The sequence below is a fragment of the Desmodus rotundus genome, chromosome 13 (assembly GCF_022682495.2).
Source record: "Desmodus rotundus isolate HL8 chromosome 13, HLdesRot8A.1, whole genome shotgun sequence".
Taxonomy (NCBI): domain Eukaryota; kingdom Metazoa; phylum Chordata; class Mammalia; order Chiroptera; family Phyllostomidae; genus Desmodus; species Desmodus rotundus.
In genome coordinates this window covers 12,302,207-12,318,697 of record NC_071399.1, presented here as the reverse complement: position 1 = coordinate 12,318,697, position 16,491 = coordinate 12,302,207, and the positions used below count along the sequence as shown (strand labels likewise).

General features: G+C 37.7%; 1 protein-coding gene across 1 annotated transcript in view; it reads left to right on the top strand.

Moving 5' to 3' along the window:
* ZDHHC2 (zinc finger DHHC-type palmitoyltransferase 2) overlaps positions 1–13,927 on the top strand; it is a 53,987-nt gene extending 40,060 nt beyond the window's left edge. The window contains exons 9-13 of the mRNA XM_053916502.1: positions 3,073–3,199; positions 3,499–3,591; positions 7,112–7,224; positions 8,860–8,933; positions 11,813–13,927. Of these exons, the coding sequence (XP_053772477.1) occupies positions 3,073–3,199; positions 3,499–3,591; positions 7,112–7,224; positions 8,860–8,900 (374 nt within the window). The 3' untranslated portion in view covers positions 8,901–8,933; positions 11,813–13,927. The remainder of the gene's footprint in view (positions 1–3,072; positions 3,200–3,498; positions 3,592–7,111; positions 7,225–8,859; positions 8,934–11,812) is intronic.
* The last annotated feature ends 2,564 nt before the right edge of the window (positions 13,928–16,491 follow it).

Genomic DNA, 16,491 nt, shown 5'->3' with positions numbered 1-16,491 from the left:
TAAAGGAAACAGACAAGGATGCTGAGGTACCAATCAAGGTGGAAGGGTACCTGTTTAGATGAGTGGCCAGGGAAAGGCTCACTGAAATAAAACATTTAACCTAAGAAGTCAGTCATGAAAAGAGCCAGAATATTTCAGGCAGAGAAAACAGTATGTCCAAAAGCCTGAGATGGAGGCGGGATGCTGGATACATTTAATCAGATCAGTTCAAGACTAGGAGACTGAGACTGCAAAGCATTTCTGAAAGACGCTAACGAAGACCTAAGTAAATGGTAAGATTCCCATGTTCATGGATCAGAAAACCTAATATTGTTGAGGTGGCAATACTTTATTTTCAGGTTCAGTACAACTCCTATTATAATTTTGAAAAGCCTTTCTTGCAGAAATAGGAAAGCTGATCCTCATATTCTTATGGAATTTCAAGGGCCCCAAATAGGGAAAACAATACACACACACGCACACACACACACACAAAAGAAAGTTCTTACTGTTTTCAGAACTTATAAGAATCTTAAGTGATTAAAACCATGTGGTATTAGTATAAGGAGAGAGAGAGATCAACCAATGGAATAGAACTGAGGGTCCAGAACTAAACTTACATATCTTCGGTCAATTGATTATCAACAAGGGTAGCAAGACCATTCAATGGGGAAAGAAGAGATCTTTAACAAATGATGCTGGGAGAAAAAGAATGAAATTGGTCCCCTACCTCACACAAAATACAAAAATGAACTCAGGATGGTTCAGCTAAATGGAAGAACTAAATGGAAGAACTAAAACTGTAAACTCTTAGAAGAAAACATAGGGCTAAATCTTCAGGACCTCAAATGTAGTAGTGACTAAGATAGAAGACCAAAAGCATGAGCAACAAAAGAAAAAATATTAGATTGGACACTATCAACATTTACAGTGTTTGTGCATGAAAGGACATTATCAAAAAAGCAAAAAGATAGCCTGAAGAATGAGGGTAACATTGGTAAATCATATATCTAGTAAGGGCCAAGTATAGAGAATAGAGAAATAAATCTTACAACTCAACAACAACAAAAAACAGCCCAATTTGAAAATTGGCAAAGGATTGGAATAGACATTTAGAAAGACATTTCTCTAAAGAAAACATGCAAGTGGCCAACAAACACACGAAAACATGCTCAGTATCATTAGTTATTAGGGAAGTAAAAATGAAAACGGGGAGGCACCACTTCACACCCACCAGGTGTGGCTTTAATCAAAAAGCGAAAAACGAGTCTTGGTGAGGATGTAGAGAATCTGAAACCTTCATGTATTGCTGGGGGGAAAAGAGAATTGTGCAGCCACTGTGAAAACAGTTTGGCAATTCCTCAAAGTGGAAGACAGAGAATTACCCAATGATTCTGCTCTTAGGTACGCACCCAGAAGAACCGGAAACAGTGATTCAAGAGACATTCGTACATCAGCGTTCATAGCAGCACTATTTACATTAGCCGAAAGGTGGGAACAGTCCCAATGCCCATCAAATGGATAGAGAAAATGAGATGTATAAGAATATTATTCAGCCACAAAGAATGAAGGACTGAAATATGCTGTAACGTGCAACTGCCTAATGAGTATAGGGTTTTTTGGGGGGGTGATGAAAATATTTTGGAACTTGATGTAAGTGGTAGTTACACTAAATTGCAGATGTACTAAAGGTCACTGAATGGTTCACTGTAAAGTGCCTAATTTTGTGTTCTGTGAATCTCATCTCAATTTTTAAAGAAGCCTTATAGGAAAAGAGCCGGCAGTGTCTGAGACACCATCCACATGGTGGGGGCAGAGAAAGCTAAAAACAAAAAATATGCCATGACGTTTGATGAGTAAGCAGGGACTAAGCTACAGAGTCTCCTAGACCAAGGTTAGGAGTTTGCGCATCCAACCAGAACTTATAAATCCGTATGATCTCAAAGGACACTTCAAACCATGAGATTCCATTGTTATAATTGTCAGTGAAGATTCCTATAGTCAAAGAATGATCATATTTAATATTTGGGTGAAGTCTTATTATAGCAGATACTATTAGGGTGAAAAGTGGTATAAAAAATTTTAAACAAAGTATCTTATTTTATAATATATGTCGGGCAATTCAGTTTTAATTCATGATAAGTAAATTGTTTCTAGAAGTTTTAATTTCTAAAATTTGTTGATTGACCTTGGAACACTGAAAGGACTTCTCTGGACAATACGGTCCTCTAATCATAAAAATTTTAATATAAACCTACGTAACCTAGGGTAACAAATGTTATGGATCTTGCAAATTGCCACATTCTTCATAGCACCTTGACTCTGCTAGTTAGAGTTTTATTTTTTAAATAATGGGCAAAACTCACTACACTTATTGTTTATTCATATTGAAAAAGTAAAATTTTAGATTTTCGCATCTCAGAAGAAAGGGTAGCATTATGGGAGGAACATTGATACGCTTGTTCAGGTTTCATCCTGACATTTATTTGCTGTGTGATCTCGGGCAAGTCCTACAGCCTCTCTGACCCTCAGCTTCCATCTGCCGAGTGGGCATAACCTCATCCATTGTAGGGTTCTGCACTGGATGTTGGTTTGGACAAACAAGCTTTAAAGTCCATTTTTGGTTAGCTGGAGAAAAAGGTATTCCTAGGATGAGATAAAATTTTAGAAAGATTAGAAAATGCAGCTTAGTGACTGTAAAACGCAGGTTATAGAATTAGGTAAAACATAGTCTCCTTTTGGTTAAAAAACTGTAGATTTGTATATATCTTTATCCATCCATCCACCCACCCATCTATCAAAAAAAGATTTAGACGATGTAAAATTTTCACTTCCTGACATGTTTGTATTTTCAGCAACACACATGTGCTGCTATAATAGTTAATAGGCTACTTAAAAATAAAATAAATGTGATTATTTGGTTACTTTAAAACAGAACAGACAATCCATATTGCTGAGCTGTTGATAGGTACATTCGTACTCACAAGGGGCCAGCCATTGATGTTCGAGTTTCTTTATTTAATCCAGTCACTTCTGAACTTACTGGCTACTGACTGATATGTTCTTCACTCATGTGATTACTGTCTTTCATAGAGGCATTTAGAAGCCCAGTATTTCGACACGGAACAGATAAGAATGGATTCAGCTTGGGTTTCAGTAAAAATATGCGACAAGTTTTTGGTGATGAGAAGAAGTACTGGTTGCTACCCATTTTTTCAAGGTATTTTGTCGTGAAAATTTTCAGGTTTTAAACTAATGAAAATGAGTTGACAAAGGAACTCCATTATTCCAGACAGAAACTCTTTATTTTTTAAACTCTTATATGATTTTATGATTCACTGTTATAACAGTGTGGAAATCAGTTAACTCATCATCTCCTTCAACACTGTATTAAAACCAGTGTCTGATACATGTTTTGGCCATAGTATGACTATGTTCTGCTCGGACATGAGCACTTTGTAACAGTTCACTCTGCTGTCTTTTTTATTGCCCGGTTGTAAGATTTTATTTTCCTTACAGTCTAGGGGACGGCTGCTCCTTTCCCACTTGCCTTGTTAACCAAGACCCTGAACAGCCATCTACTCCTGCAGGACTGAATTCAGCATCCAAAAAGTAATCCCATATTTTTTTTCTATTTTACTTTCGAATAACATGTTCTGTTCTTGTGTATCCTTCGGTTATATATTTCTTTGAAAAAATTAAGAACATAAGATAATTTACTCTTGTACAATGGTTTCCACTTGGAATGAGGAAAGGAGGACGGTATAGGGAGCTTCAGTTATACTGGTGGAGTTCTGTTACTGATCTGGGCGGTGGGTAATCAGGTATTCTTTGTGCATTTTGGTTGACTGGAGCATACTGTGATTTGTAAACATATAGTACTTTACTAGAGTAGCGTCCCTAGCTATCAGGTGAGCAAATCCAGGGTTAACTTTCCCTCTGACCCACCCAGTCCCTCCTCTCTGGTAACTGATACAAAGAGATGAGAAAACTACCCTGGGTCAGGCCTTGGGAAACCAAAGATCCCAGACACCTGCTTGGCAGTTTCATTAGCGACGTGCACCATATTCGAAATGCTCTTTGAAGACCTGAAGCTTTATCTGAGGCTTTTCCATGGACAGCGAAGGGAGGAGTTCTTGGCAGTGTGTGATCTGGAGCCTCTTGCCCATGCTGTGAGTCCTTGGTTCCAAGTCTGTCAAGAACTTGAGGAAGGCCTAAAATCTGATTCTGACTTTCCTGCTGACTACCCAAAGGAAACACTACTTAAACATTTAAAATGCTATGCATATGTGAATGTTTAAGTTTGAAACACTAATTTTTATATCGTTAAGATAGCAAACAACTAGAACAGGAACAGAATCATAGATACAGAGATCACTTGGAGGGGGAAGGGGAAGAACGGAGGAAAAGGTACAAGGATTAAGAAGCATAAATGGTAGGTACAAAATAGGCAAGGGGGTGTTAAGAACAGTATAGGAAATGTGAAGCCAAAGAACGACCCATGGACATGAACAAATGGGGGGATTGCTGGAGGGAATGGGGGGTACCAGGCAGAGAGGGGCAAAGGGAGAAAAATTGAGACAACTGTAATAGCATAATAAATAAAATACATTTAAAAAACAAAATTAAAAAAAATAAAGTCTTAAAAAAATAAAAAGTCTTTAAAAAAATAGTTATTTGACTATGACCATAGTTTACATTTTTAATGAAGTCCAATAGCAAAATCATAACTATCATAGCATTCTTGGTTAAATTTTGGAGATTTCCTTAGTTGCCAGAATGCCGTGTACACAGCGCCTGTACCAGCACTCCCAGTCAGCTGCGTATTTCTCATCGTTAGCAGTGCTTTCTCCTGTGGAGTCTGGCCTGACCCCAGCCAGCTTCTCAAGGCAGCGATTCTGGCGGCCGTTCCAAATTATTTTCAGCTGCCATGAGATGAAAGCTATTTGCCACCCCACCCCCAGGGAGCAGTGTACAGACCAGACTATCAGTTCATGAGGAGGCCACTTTAATGTGTTTCACAGGGGACATTCAGAGGAACCAGAGTCTTAGTGGGTCATGCCCTCGGAGTTTTAGCTTGAAAATTCCACAGAGCTAAATGTTAATGGTTTTTCTTATAGCTTGGTGTGGAAAAAAGTAGTTTTAATAAGCCGTTAGGTTTTCATAGCTTTTATAAACCTTAACAGTAGTTTTCAATAATGTTTTCTATCTTTATTAAGTGGTTTTTGTAGTTTAAGACTATTTGGGTTTTCGAGATAATCTCTCTCCCACTAAGTGTCCCGTGGGTATCGAGAGAGATCCCAGTTCTGGCACTGATACCCAGAGAGGTGAACTAGATGTAACCAGCTTTCTCCTTCTTCCCTTTAAATACTGGGATTGGATTTTGACAGATGAAGTCTCTGCTACAGAAGTTTATAATTTCCCCTGATTAGACCTCATAAAATTTCTGTGGTCGATTCTGTATCTCCTCTGTGCCCCAGAGTTGCCCAAGTAGCTGCTTGTCTACTCAACATTGCCCCTTAAATGTCGAAAAGCCATCGCCAGCTGAACAGGGGCAAAGCAGTACTCTCGATTCCAGCTGCCCACCCCTCATGCCCACCCTAGACCTGATTCTCCTCCATTCTTCCATCTGTGAATCAGTATCCGTGACCTCCATTCTCCCAGGTGCTCAGGCAGAAACTCGGGGGTCATTTTAGGGTCCTGTCTTGCAGTTGCCTTATTTACTCCATTTGCAAGCCCTGTCCCGATCCTCCCTCAGAGCCTCTCTGTGTCATTTCTCACAGGAGCTGTTTCACTTCCTTCCTGACTGACCTCCCTGGGTCTGTGTTTGCCTTACTCCAGTGTGTTCACCACAAGGAAGTCAGCGAGATCCTTTCAAAACATGCATCAGATTTTGTCATGCTTCTGCTCAAAAACCTCCATTGATTTTCCATCTTACTCAGAATCAAGGCTAACGAGTGGCCTCACCTTGTCCAATTCAATCTGTAGCTGTACCTGGCATATGGCCTCTTTTCATAGGATAATAGGAATCAGAGTAAAAAAAAAAAATTTCATATGAATGGGAGATATTTTTAAAGATTTACCTTTAAAATTTTAATAAGAGTATGATAAAACTGTCCAAAATTGAAATATTTTCAAATTTTAGATGTAAGGCAATTACTGAGGTGCAAAAGCATGTCCTGTAAAAAGTGACAGTTACAGATAACTGAAATATGTGAAATTATTCTTGGAAGAATTTTAAGTAGTTTTTTTTCTCTTGAACATTATTATACTTAGTACTTTGGGGCATTCTAAAATAGTAGTTTCTATGCCAATAATTTTTTCTATCTAATTGAAATGTTATTTTATGTATACATTTTATTTTTTCATACCATCCAATATGTTGATATGTGGCATGCCTGCTTAAACTTTAAAACTTAAGTTCTTCTTTTAAGACTTCATTTTCCCAAATTAAACACCAGGTTTGTAAGACTCGTCAATGTCATATGTTTTCAACACCCCTGCAAGACGGTGCTCAAATTTGTTGTTTCAGTCTCATAGAAAGTAGGGAATTCTTTGTTCAGGACCAGTTAGGCCACTTTAGAAAATGCTGGGCCACTTTTTCCTCACACTTGCCTTTCTACCATTACCTTCATATTTTTTTTTCCACATCCACATACCACTTAAAAATAATGTATTTCTTTAATATGAGTATATTCATTTAAATTAGCATGGAGATTTATTTTTAAATCTCAAATTTCATATCACTGGCATACATGAGAAACTAGTATAATTTGTCATAGGTAGAGAATAAGGTGAAGGAAGATTGATTATTAATAGAGTGCTGTTAGGTCTAACTAGATTCCCTTACCTACTAAGAAGTCTGAGGCCAAGTCTTTGTGTTAAAAGCGGATGTTTGCCAGAGTTAAAGATCGTGATCTCATTATACTCAGAGGAATGAAAGGGAACTGAAGAGAGAACACTTTGCTCTTTGTGAGTCAGCGTGATTGAATCGTTCCTGTATTCCCGCAGTTCTCTTGGGGAACTCCTACTGCACAGTTATCTCAGTTCCAGTTCTGTACTTTGAGAAACACTCACCTCAATACTGTCAAGGGTTAATGTAACGATTGTGATGATGATGATTGTTCCTCAGTCCTGAAAACCATCAGTTTCCCGCGAAGCCGCTGAGAGAGTCCCAGAGCCACCTTCTCACCGACTCGCAGTCCTGGTCGGAGAGCGGCACAGACCCAGGAAAAGACAGAGCTGGTAAGGGCGTGCCTGTTTGGCCTTTTTGATGTATTTTATTTTTAAAAGGTTAAAGAAGTGAAAAAAAGTCCAATGTATTACCTCTAGGAATTTTCTTGGAGTCAAGCTTCCAGTGTAAACTTAGGATTATTTTCAGAACTTGTATTTGTGAAGCACTTTGATTAATGTCTCTTAGTTCTGGAAAACCATTTTATGAAAGATCTTCTTTTTTTTTTTTCATTTTAAAACCAAATCTTTATTACTGTATATTAAATGACAGAAATAAACTCAAAGGACAATTTTTTTTAAATGGAAAAATGTGATTCAGACAAAAAGATTAAAAAGTATCAGCTGTGAAGGACCAAATTACACAGTTCTGTTACCCTAAAATTTCTATCCAGTTAAAAATGAGGAAGTGACTGTATAATTACATAATGTGAGCTACCTGTAATTTGTTCATATTTCTCTTGTTATTGTTGATCTTAATCTTTTGATTACTTCTTTATTGGTAAGAACAAGCAAGGTTTGAAGTCAGACAGACCTGATTTTAAATCCTAATGTGGGCATCTAATTAATATGTGATACTTGTTAAGTTACCTAACCTCATAGACTTAACTTTCTTACCTTGAAAATAGTCCTTGTTTTAACTTCTTGTAAGTTAAGTATGTGTGGTGTCCCTATAACTAAGTACAGAACCATACATCCGCCATTGTGACACTGTTAGCCGGAAAATCACCAGATTGACTCACTGAATTCCTGAGTTCTCTTTCGTTTCTAGTCCTTTCTTAAAGCTCTCTCCTAGAGCTGCCTGACTTTGGCTTACGCACTTTACTTACAGGGCTATTGGAAATCACTTCCGTATGGTGACAAACGACTAGATTGTCCTGACTAAAAATTCTAAGGCAGATTTAGGACCTAATTTAATATATAATCAGTTATATTCTCCTAAAATACTGGCTTGCTTTAAAAGTTCTTGTTCTCAAACAGTATACAAGGTGGGGGGAAAGTAGGTTTATAGTTATTTGTATGGATAATACAATAACTAGTAAATATAGTATGAGAATAAACTATTTTGCATACTCACAACTGTAAGCCTCCTTTCGCCCCTCCTCCGTATATAGCCTCAGAACATCCCCATCATCTGAGTATTCATAATCTGGTTTCTCTCCACCTTCGCACATGCCATTCCATTTTCCAGCCTATGGGAAGGACTAGGCACTGCCTGAACAAGAAATTGATGACACCTAGTTGCACGTTGAATCCATCAGTTTCCTTAGAGGCAAAGAACACATGAATAGTTGGGGGTCAGTTTTGCGGGGGCTGGAGAGACAAAGAGCTCTGTCTTTCAGAGAGGATTCGTGTTTCATCATGTGGTTCTATATTAACATATAAATGATTTCTTGTTTTTTTATGTGCTGTTAACTACCGGGCACGTTGGATTAATTTTTTTGTTACGTTGCTAGATGAATGAGAAACCGGAGTTTAAAGGATGATGTAAAAGAAGAGAAGCACGAGAAGGATGAGACGAGAAAGGGCTCAGAGATCGGCCTGGCTAGAGTGATTAGGCTGATGAAGAATTAGGAGACGATGGTTTACGATGTTATGAGAAGTGCCAGGTTCAACGCATCTCTCATTTTTTTTTGTTCTTCCTTGAAGGGATGAGCAACCCTGCGCTGACCATGGAGAATGAGACGTAACTCTCCAAACAAAATAAATTCATGTTTTTGAAAGTGAGTGAAGTTTTTCCTTTATTGTTATGTTTTATATTTTAACACTTTTCCCTTAGGGCACATTGTTTCCATAAACATTGTTACTTATTTCGGCGTGATTCAAATTAAAAGACGTCTTAGCTGACCCTGGGGAGGGCGTAATCGAGCTGGAGACCTCCAGACACGGATCGAGCCTCAGCATTAGCCAGTATTCAGGTTAACCTGATGAAACTAAAAATAAGTTGATGAACGAAGTTCATTTTTATAGTAATACAGTAGATGGCAAGGGGGGATCCTAAAATGTTGAGGTCTACATGACAGTTCTCTTGTCATTTTACAGGATTGTACAGTTTTTTAGATCTTTTCTGCCTTCAGGATATACAGTGGTCATGTCCTTGATGGTCCATCAGCAGGACCTTACCAGGTCCGAGTGCAAGATAATTACATCTAGTCAGCATGGACCTTTTCGTCCCTGTTTCTGGTAACAGTAGGACCTCCCTCTTAAAACAAGAGGTGTCCAAATCACTTTATTTAAACCATAATTTTTTAAATCAGTACTTCAAAATCAGTTTTTTTTAACTGATAACCTATTTATAAGCCTGCAGTCAATAGAAAAAATATAATAAAGAGTCCCTTTAAAACAAAGCCATAAGCATGGAGACAAATATACACAAATAAATACAAATATAAAGGGTTGAACATTAAAGTTATCAAGACAACACTATTTACAAAACTTCAATCTGGAATATTAACGTCTAAGAGAAGCGAGACAGTAGCATCTAAAACAAAATCATTAGTGTCGAAATATTTATAGGTATCTGAGGTTTTTATTAATGTTTGTGTTTTTTTAACCCATTTTAATCCTCAAAATGTTTTTAAAAAAATTTTAATTGTAACTTTCTCCGTTACCATATTTACCCACCTTATACCTCCTCCACCCCCACAAGCACCGCTCTTTTCCTTGTCTGTGAGTGCTTTCCTTTTTGCTCAGTCCCTCCACCCCTATTCTGCCCCTTCCCTGCCCAGAGCTGTCAGCCTGTCTCCAGCTACGAGTCTGTCTCTATTTCGCTTGTTAGTTCAGTTCATTAGAGTCCACATGAGTGAAATCATATGGTAGGGTAAGTGGCTTGTTTCACTGAGCATAATGCTCTCCAGGTCCATCCATGCTGGCACAAAGGGTAAAATTTTCTTCTTTTTTATAGCCAAGTAATATTCCATTGCATAGGTATCCCATAGTCGTTTTATCCACTCATCTACTGACAGACACTTGGGCTGCAATCAACACACAAGTGCTGGCGAGGATGTGGAGACAGGGGAACCATTTTGCACTGTGGGCGGGAATACAGATTAACGCAGCCACTGTAGAAAGCAGTATGGAGATACCTCAAAAAAATTAAATTGTTTTAAATTTGTTTTGTTTTGGTTTCATGAATAGCTTTTTAATATCAGCAAAATACTGACCTGGCAATTTGACCAGGGACTGTTTGGTTTTGGAGGACTGCACGTGCGGGTGTGGTAGATCTGGTTAACTGTAACTATGGTTAGGGTAGTGGAAAATGTCATAATCTTAATACGGTCAAATAGCAAAGGGACAGTATCAAATTTCTGGAAATAATTCTTAAAGTGTAACCATGAATAAACAAATATGAATCACTAACCAATACCACAAATAAATATTTCATAGAACACAGGTCTGTAAAGCATGGGAAGTTTCACGGGCGCTTTTTTTGTTTGGACTTTGAATTGTTAGTGATAATCATCATCGTTTGTGAGCTCACATGTTAGATATTTTGCAAGTTCACATAGTGATGTCACGCCATGTAGACGTCCCAGTGTTTTGACTCAAGACCAGTGTTGCATTTTTCAGCATTATTCTCAACACTTTGAACAGTGCCGGGCAGAGTGGGTTCTAAATAAACATTTTTTTGGAAACAGGTGATAAAATAACATTGTTAAAATTAAAAATGTCACAAAACTTGATTTTATGACATTTGAATGAGAGATTAATGGTCATAATAACCAAGTAACAGCATGAATCAGCTTCATTGACATTTTTTTAAAAAGTGATTTTCTGATGTAATGTTTCTCTAAGAAAATTGAGTTTTCCTAAGGTAGCTTATATTCCAGATACTTTTTAAAAAGCTTTTAATAGTTTTTCTGCTTTACATCTCAGACTTAGCAATTCATTGAATGCATTTATATTGAACATTACCCAATATTGATATGCTTAATTTATATTACTAAATGGTATCTTCATGTTGTTCTTTTTGAACTACATTCGTAAATGATCTGTGGCCTTTCACGCTGAGAAATAAAATATCTCTTAGCACAGGTCCCAGATACTTACGTGCCCAGACCCACAGTGGTGCCAGTGTAGATTAAATTTAGCCGATCCAACCTCCCCTCTTATAAATTATAGACAGAAAAAGCTGTGCTTCTGTGCGTACGAAATTTTAAACTTGTTTCCCTAAGTCCCCTTTCTAATGCCCTTGTCACCCTAAATGTCTAGTGACCTCAGACCAGTGCAGGACTAATGACAAAGAAGAACCTGCCCCCAAGTTGGGGTCCCACACCAGTGTCATTGGCCTAACCTGAGAGCTTAATAGAAATGCAGAATTTGGGGCCTTACCCTAGTCCTGCTGAGTCTGAATCTGTATCTTCTGCACCCTGGCAAGACCCTCTGGTCCCTGTATGCACATGATAGCTTGAGAAGCATCCATGCGGAGGTCTGTATTCAAGGACACATCTACTGAGCCTTCTAGTAGAGAAAACATTTAATTTTGAACAAGGGATGTTATTGCAACAAACAAATGAGGTGTTTGTTGAATGAGTGAGTTGGGGTTTGTAGTGTTTGTAATAGTTAACACGACAGTTTCCTGTTTTCTGTCTTTCATGTCAAGGTATCAATGCTGTAGGTGGATGGATGGAAGAGGCTTCCCATGGGCACCTGTTTCCCTTTGGCCGGACACGCAGAACACGAATGGATGAGTCCTCTCCAAGCTGTTGCTTAAAACATCACATTTTTAATTCAAGATGCAGACTGTTTCAACTAACACAAATTCCTGTTAAATGTTAAAAATAATTATGGTTTATGAATCAAGGGCAACAATATATTGTCATAAAAACTGAGTAAATTCATGGGCCAGTTTTCACCCAAATAATTGGGTAGAACACTTGGTCACAATTCTGATCCAGGAAGTTAAGATGAAAGTACTGAGACTTAAAAAGATTTCCAGTCACATTATGGTTATAAGATTCATTTGTAAAACCTGTTATCTATGAAAAGGTGGAGGTGGCCAGACTTCGTTTACTCCTTCCGATGTGAATCCAGCTTCAGACTGAGTGAATTCACTACCGAATTCCAGTGACCTACAGTTGGAGATCTCCATGTTTTGCTAGACTTTAGTTCTAGCTTTTGTTCCCTGCTAGAAAATAAGTATGATCATTGAAGCTTGAGCTCACTGATAAGCAACTGGCTAGAAAATTTTGTCAGAATGAATACATTTCTATTATATCCGAAATATACAGGGTCCGGCAGAAGTAAGGCCTGCTTGCGTGTGGTTGGTAGGGTAATAATATGGGTGTAATAATGTATAGTTTTAATTTGAACATCTCTCATAAAATATTATAAGGCGTGCTTGATTGTGATATTGTTATGTTACAGAATTACATGCTTATGGTTTTGTAATAAAAGATTTTGTAATAAATAGGGAGCATTATTTGTGCTGGACCCTGTATTTTTCATCTCTTCTAATCTTTTTAAGTTGGGGGAAAATCTATAACAACAACTATGAAAATTGATTTATTTTATGATATTCTTTAGCCAGTTTGGCTTTTAAAATTTATTTTAATTTTTTTTTCCTTTGATAAAACATAGCAAAAATACTGGATTTCAGTTAAGAATTCCCAATGGGTCAATAGATTAATCCTTCATTTATGTTTATATTATTTGTGTCCTCTCATAAAAATTATGACAGTTAAACTATATAGTTCCTCATACTAAGATTAATGATGCAATTCATAAAAAATTACATACTTTTTGGGGGAAATTTTGTTCAACATAATGGAGTGCTGTTTGGAAATTGAGTTTCAGATAAAGTGGTGTGTTTGTTGATGCCAAAATGTTAGGATTCAGTAAATATACTAAAAAGCTCTTGTGCCTTGTATGCACTATTTTAAAAAAAGTGTTATTTACTCTTCTTTAATTTGTTGGAGTATAAGTTTTGTAAATGTTCATGATTAGAATAAGTTGTGAACATTTTTTTTTTTTTGGTACTGATATTCCAAACTTAAAGCAGATTACATTTTAAAACTACACAGCTAAAGAACTGGTATTTAATCAAAGAGAAAATGGTATTAAACTTCTCAAAATCTAGGAGAAAAATTCAACCCAGAAGAGAAGGCCAGAGGATAATGGAGTAATAATAAATCCTTGTAATTACTCATCCTTACTAAAAATACAAAATGTTTTATATTAAATGAATTAATGGGAGAACCAGTATCAGCCCAGTTCATTTTATATATCATTTGAGAGCAACTATTTGAACAGTTGGATAGCAGGGGGTTTTGTTCCAAAATTTTTTTAAGCTAAATATTTAAATCTGACAATCTGCTTCAAGAGATTCCATAAGGTGTATTTTTACTTTTCACTTAAAGCATTTTGGGGTCATGTTTCATTACCTGAAGTGCCAGGTTGGAACCTATAGCTACTGCTAGACGTCTCAAGGGCAACAGCGCCACGTGATGTGCTGAGAATTATATGCAGCCAGGGATTTTTCAAAGCACAGCGCTACAGTTGTTTCTACGGGGTCAGGATTGTGAGGTGTTCCCTCTTATCAAACTAACTAGAAGCGAGGGGGAAAAAGAGAGATTTTTATTCTTTACCTTGCTAGAGTACTGTTAATCTTCTCCCCCTTTAGGTCTTTCATGTGATTATCGAAATACGTTAAGTCAATACACGTTAGATCCAGATTTGAAAACATTTTTAAAAATAAAATATTTTCATTAAGTTGTAATGGTTCCCTTTTTGTTTCATACCGTGGATAATCTTGGTTTTTTTGTTCACTCGGGGGGGTTATAGTTCTAGGGGTTATAACTGTGGGAGATGGCATATCTCATTAGGTACGCAGTATCAGTTTTACTTGGGTGAATAAAGCAACATCGAATAGACCTACATTTTGTACATACTTATAAAACGTACCTATTAGTTAACTATTTGCCATTGTTAGTGAAAGAGGGTTTGTTTTTTCAAAGAAAAAGAAAAATTGCATCTAAATATAGTGACGAGACATTCAAGGAAGGGCTGACCCACAAATTCCCTCCTGTTATATGTAATAAAGTCTGGTTAACCGCCTTTAGTAGTTGTCTATATGACGTTCCTGTACCGTGATGATCTGACCCGCGTTGCAGACACACTTTTCCTAGTCGTCTACCAGAGCTCGCTACTGCCGGCCAAATTCATGCCGACAACCTGGTCCTAACACCGGTTTTTCTTGAGAAGAATTGTGTGACAGGATGGGATCACTACTCAGTAGTAGTTAAATGATTCTGAGGACACTGGAAACGGGCTGTAAGACTCGAGCACACTGTAATCAACAGACAAGTACTGGAAATACGGCAGATGTTCGACAGAACTATCTTCACTAGGAAAGTCAAGCACAGAGGGTTTGTAAACCATGTTCATAAAAATTTAAGCTAGTAAGTATGTGATTCAGGCTCAAAAGAACCCATGAAAAACCTGGTAACCCCATTATATCATAAGCTAGCAAATTTTCCCTGTGTTGCTATACATGTCAATTTGCTGAGCTGATTCTTAAGTTATACAGTATACTTTAGTATACACATATTATCAAATACTTACTTGTAAAAGTGACAGTTCTTATAACGTTATGAATTTTTTAAAAAACCCACATAAAAAGCCAAACCACATAAATGGTAAATGTAGGAAAACCACTTGGCTGTAAACCTGGAAAGTATTCAGTACAACCATCACACCTACCCAGAGACTACACAGTAAATCTGCTGACATTTTGTCCACAGTGACACAGTTGGACAATGGCTTTGCCCAAACAATGTCTCTAGGTAAGATCCTTCCGTCGAAAGCTTTTACACTCCTTTTGCACAGAGCCAATTCTGAACATACTTCCTCTTACATGTGGAAGCAGACCACACACACCGTAACTGTTTGTTATTCTTTTACACTGGTATACCACTAGAATTTTTTTAAACCTCATCTTGGTAAAATTCAGATTCTTTTGTTGACATTTTAGCAACTTTTTCACGTCACTTATTAAAAGCACTAAACACATGCTGACATTAAAGTTTTTGATTTTAAAACTAAGCAGTCTGTTGCCTCACTGTATTTCCTTTGGAATTACCCAAAAACCTCATTTTTTCACAGAACACAGGAAATTATTTGGTACTTCATAATGGTCCAGGCCGTGCACTTTCCTTTTCTCTTTGCCATGATGCATTTGTTGTTCTTTTATAGGGTTGTATCCAGTGGTCATCAATGAAGGGATGAATTCACATAGGCTTGTTTCTAAGAACTGCTACGGACCAAAGTAGGATGTACTGTTTTTTCCGACTATAAGACGCACTGGACCCTAAGACGCACCTAGGTTTTAGAGGAAAATGGGGGGGGAACCCCGCTCCACCCCCCCCCCCCAGCGAGCCAGGTAAGCTGCATTCGGACTGTAAGATGCACCCCCATTTTCCTCCCAAATTTGGGGTGGGGTGAGTCCTATAGTCCAAACATACGGTATCTATCTCCCTTCATAACAAGAGGCTCTGAAACGGATGTCTTTTCTACCCTCAGACAAGAGGATGGAAGTATAGATGCTCTGCCATGATGCAGTCTAGGTTAACGAAGGGCTCCATCTGACTCCCTGCAAATTGTTCTTATACCAACAAAAATATTAAATATGAGTCTGGGCATTGCCAATAGGCTTGAAATCACTTGCAGCCCTTTCTCACTGAAGTGACAGGAAAAACAGAACTGGTGACAAATGCCCAATGGTAGAGCTTTGATGTTCATAGCCAGTAGTCAGTATTTCCGTATTTAGTGTGCAGTTGGGGGTGGGGGGAGGGTAGAGGCAGGGGTGGCTAGGGTTACTCACTCATCTGTTGACTTATTTCTGACTAGCAATTAAACCAAAGGGGGCCTTTTGATAAGGGACTTTCAATTCTGGTTAAGCTACATAAAGGAGCTCACTGCTCATAAAGGACAGACAGTACTATTTCATGATTTATGTTATGTTACATCTTCCAGGGAAGGTTTAACAGTGTATGGAGGTCAATCCTGACCTGAATGCATTAATATTTAATAGTTCCGATAGATACAGGTGCTTAATTACATTGAGCAAAAACATAATTTGCCAAAGTAGAATTCTGCTGATGCTGAATACGAACTAATACCATGGAAAGCTTCAGTTCTGTTTTTTTAAATTCAGCTATGAAAGTAAGGCTATTGCCAGAGTTCAGGCTTCATGTACTCTTCTATCAGTATGTGCAGTCGCATTAAAAGCAACTTAAACGGGCTAATCAAACATCTGTGTGTATTAATTACATAACTAGTCCT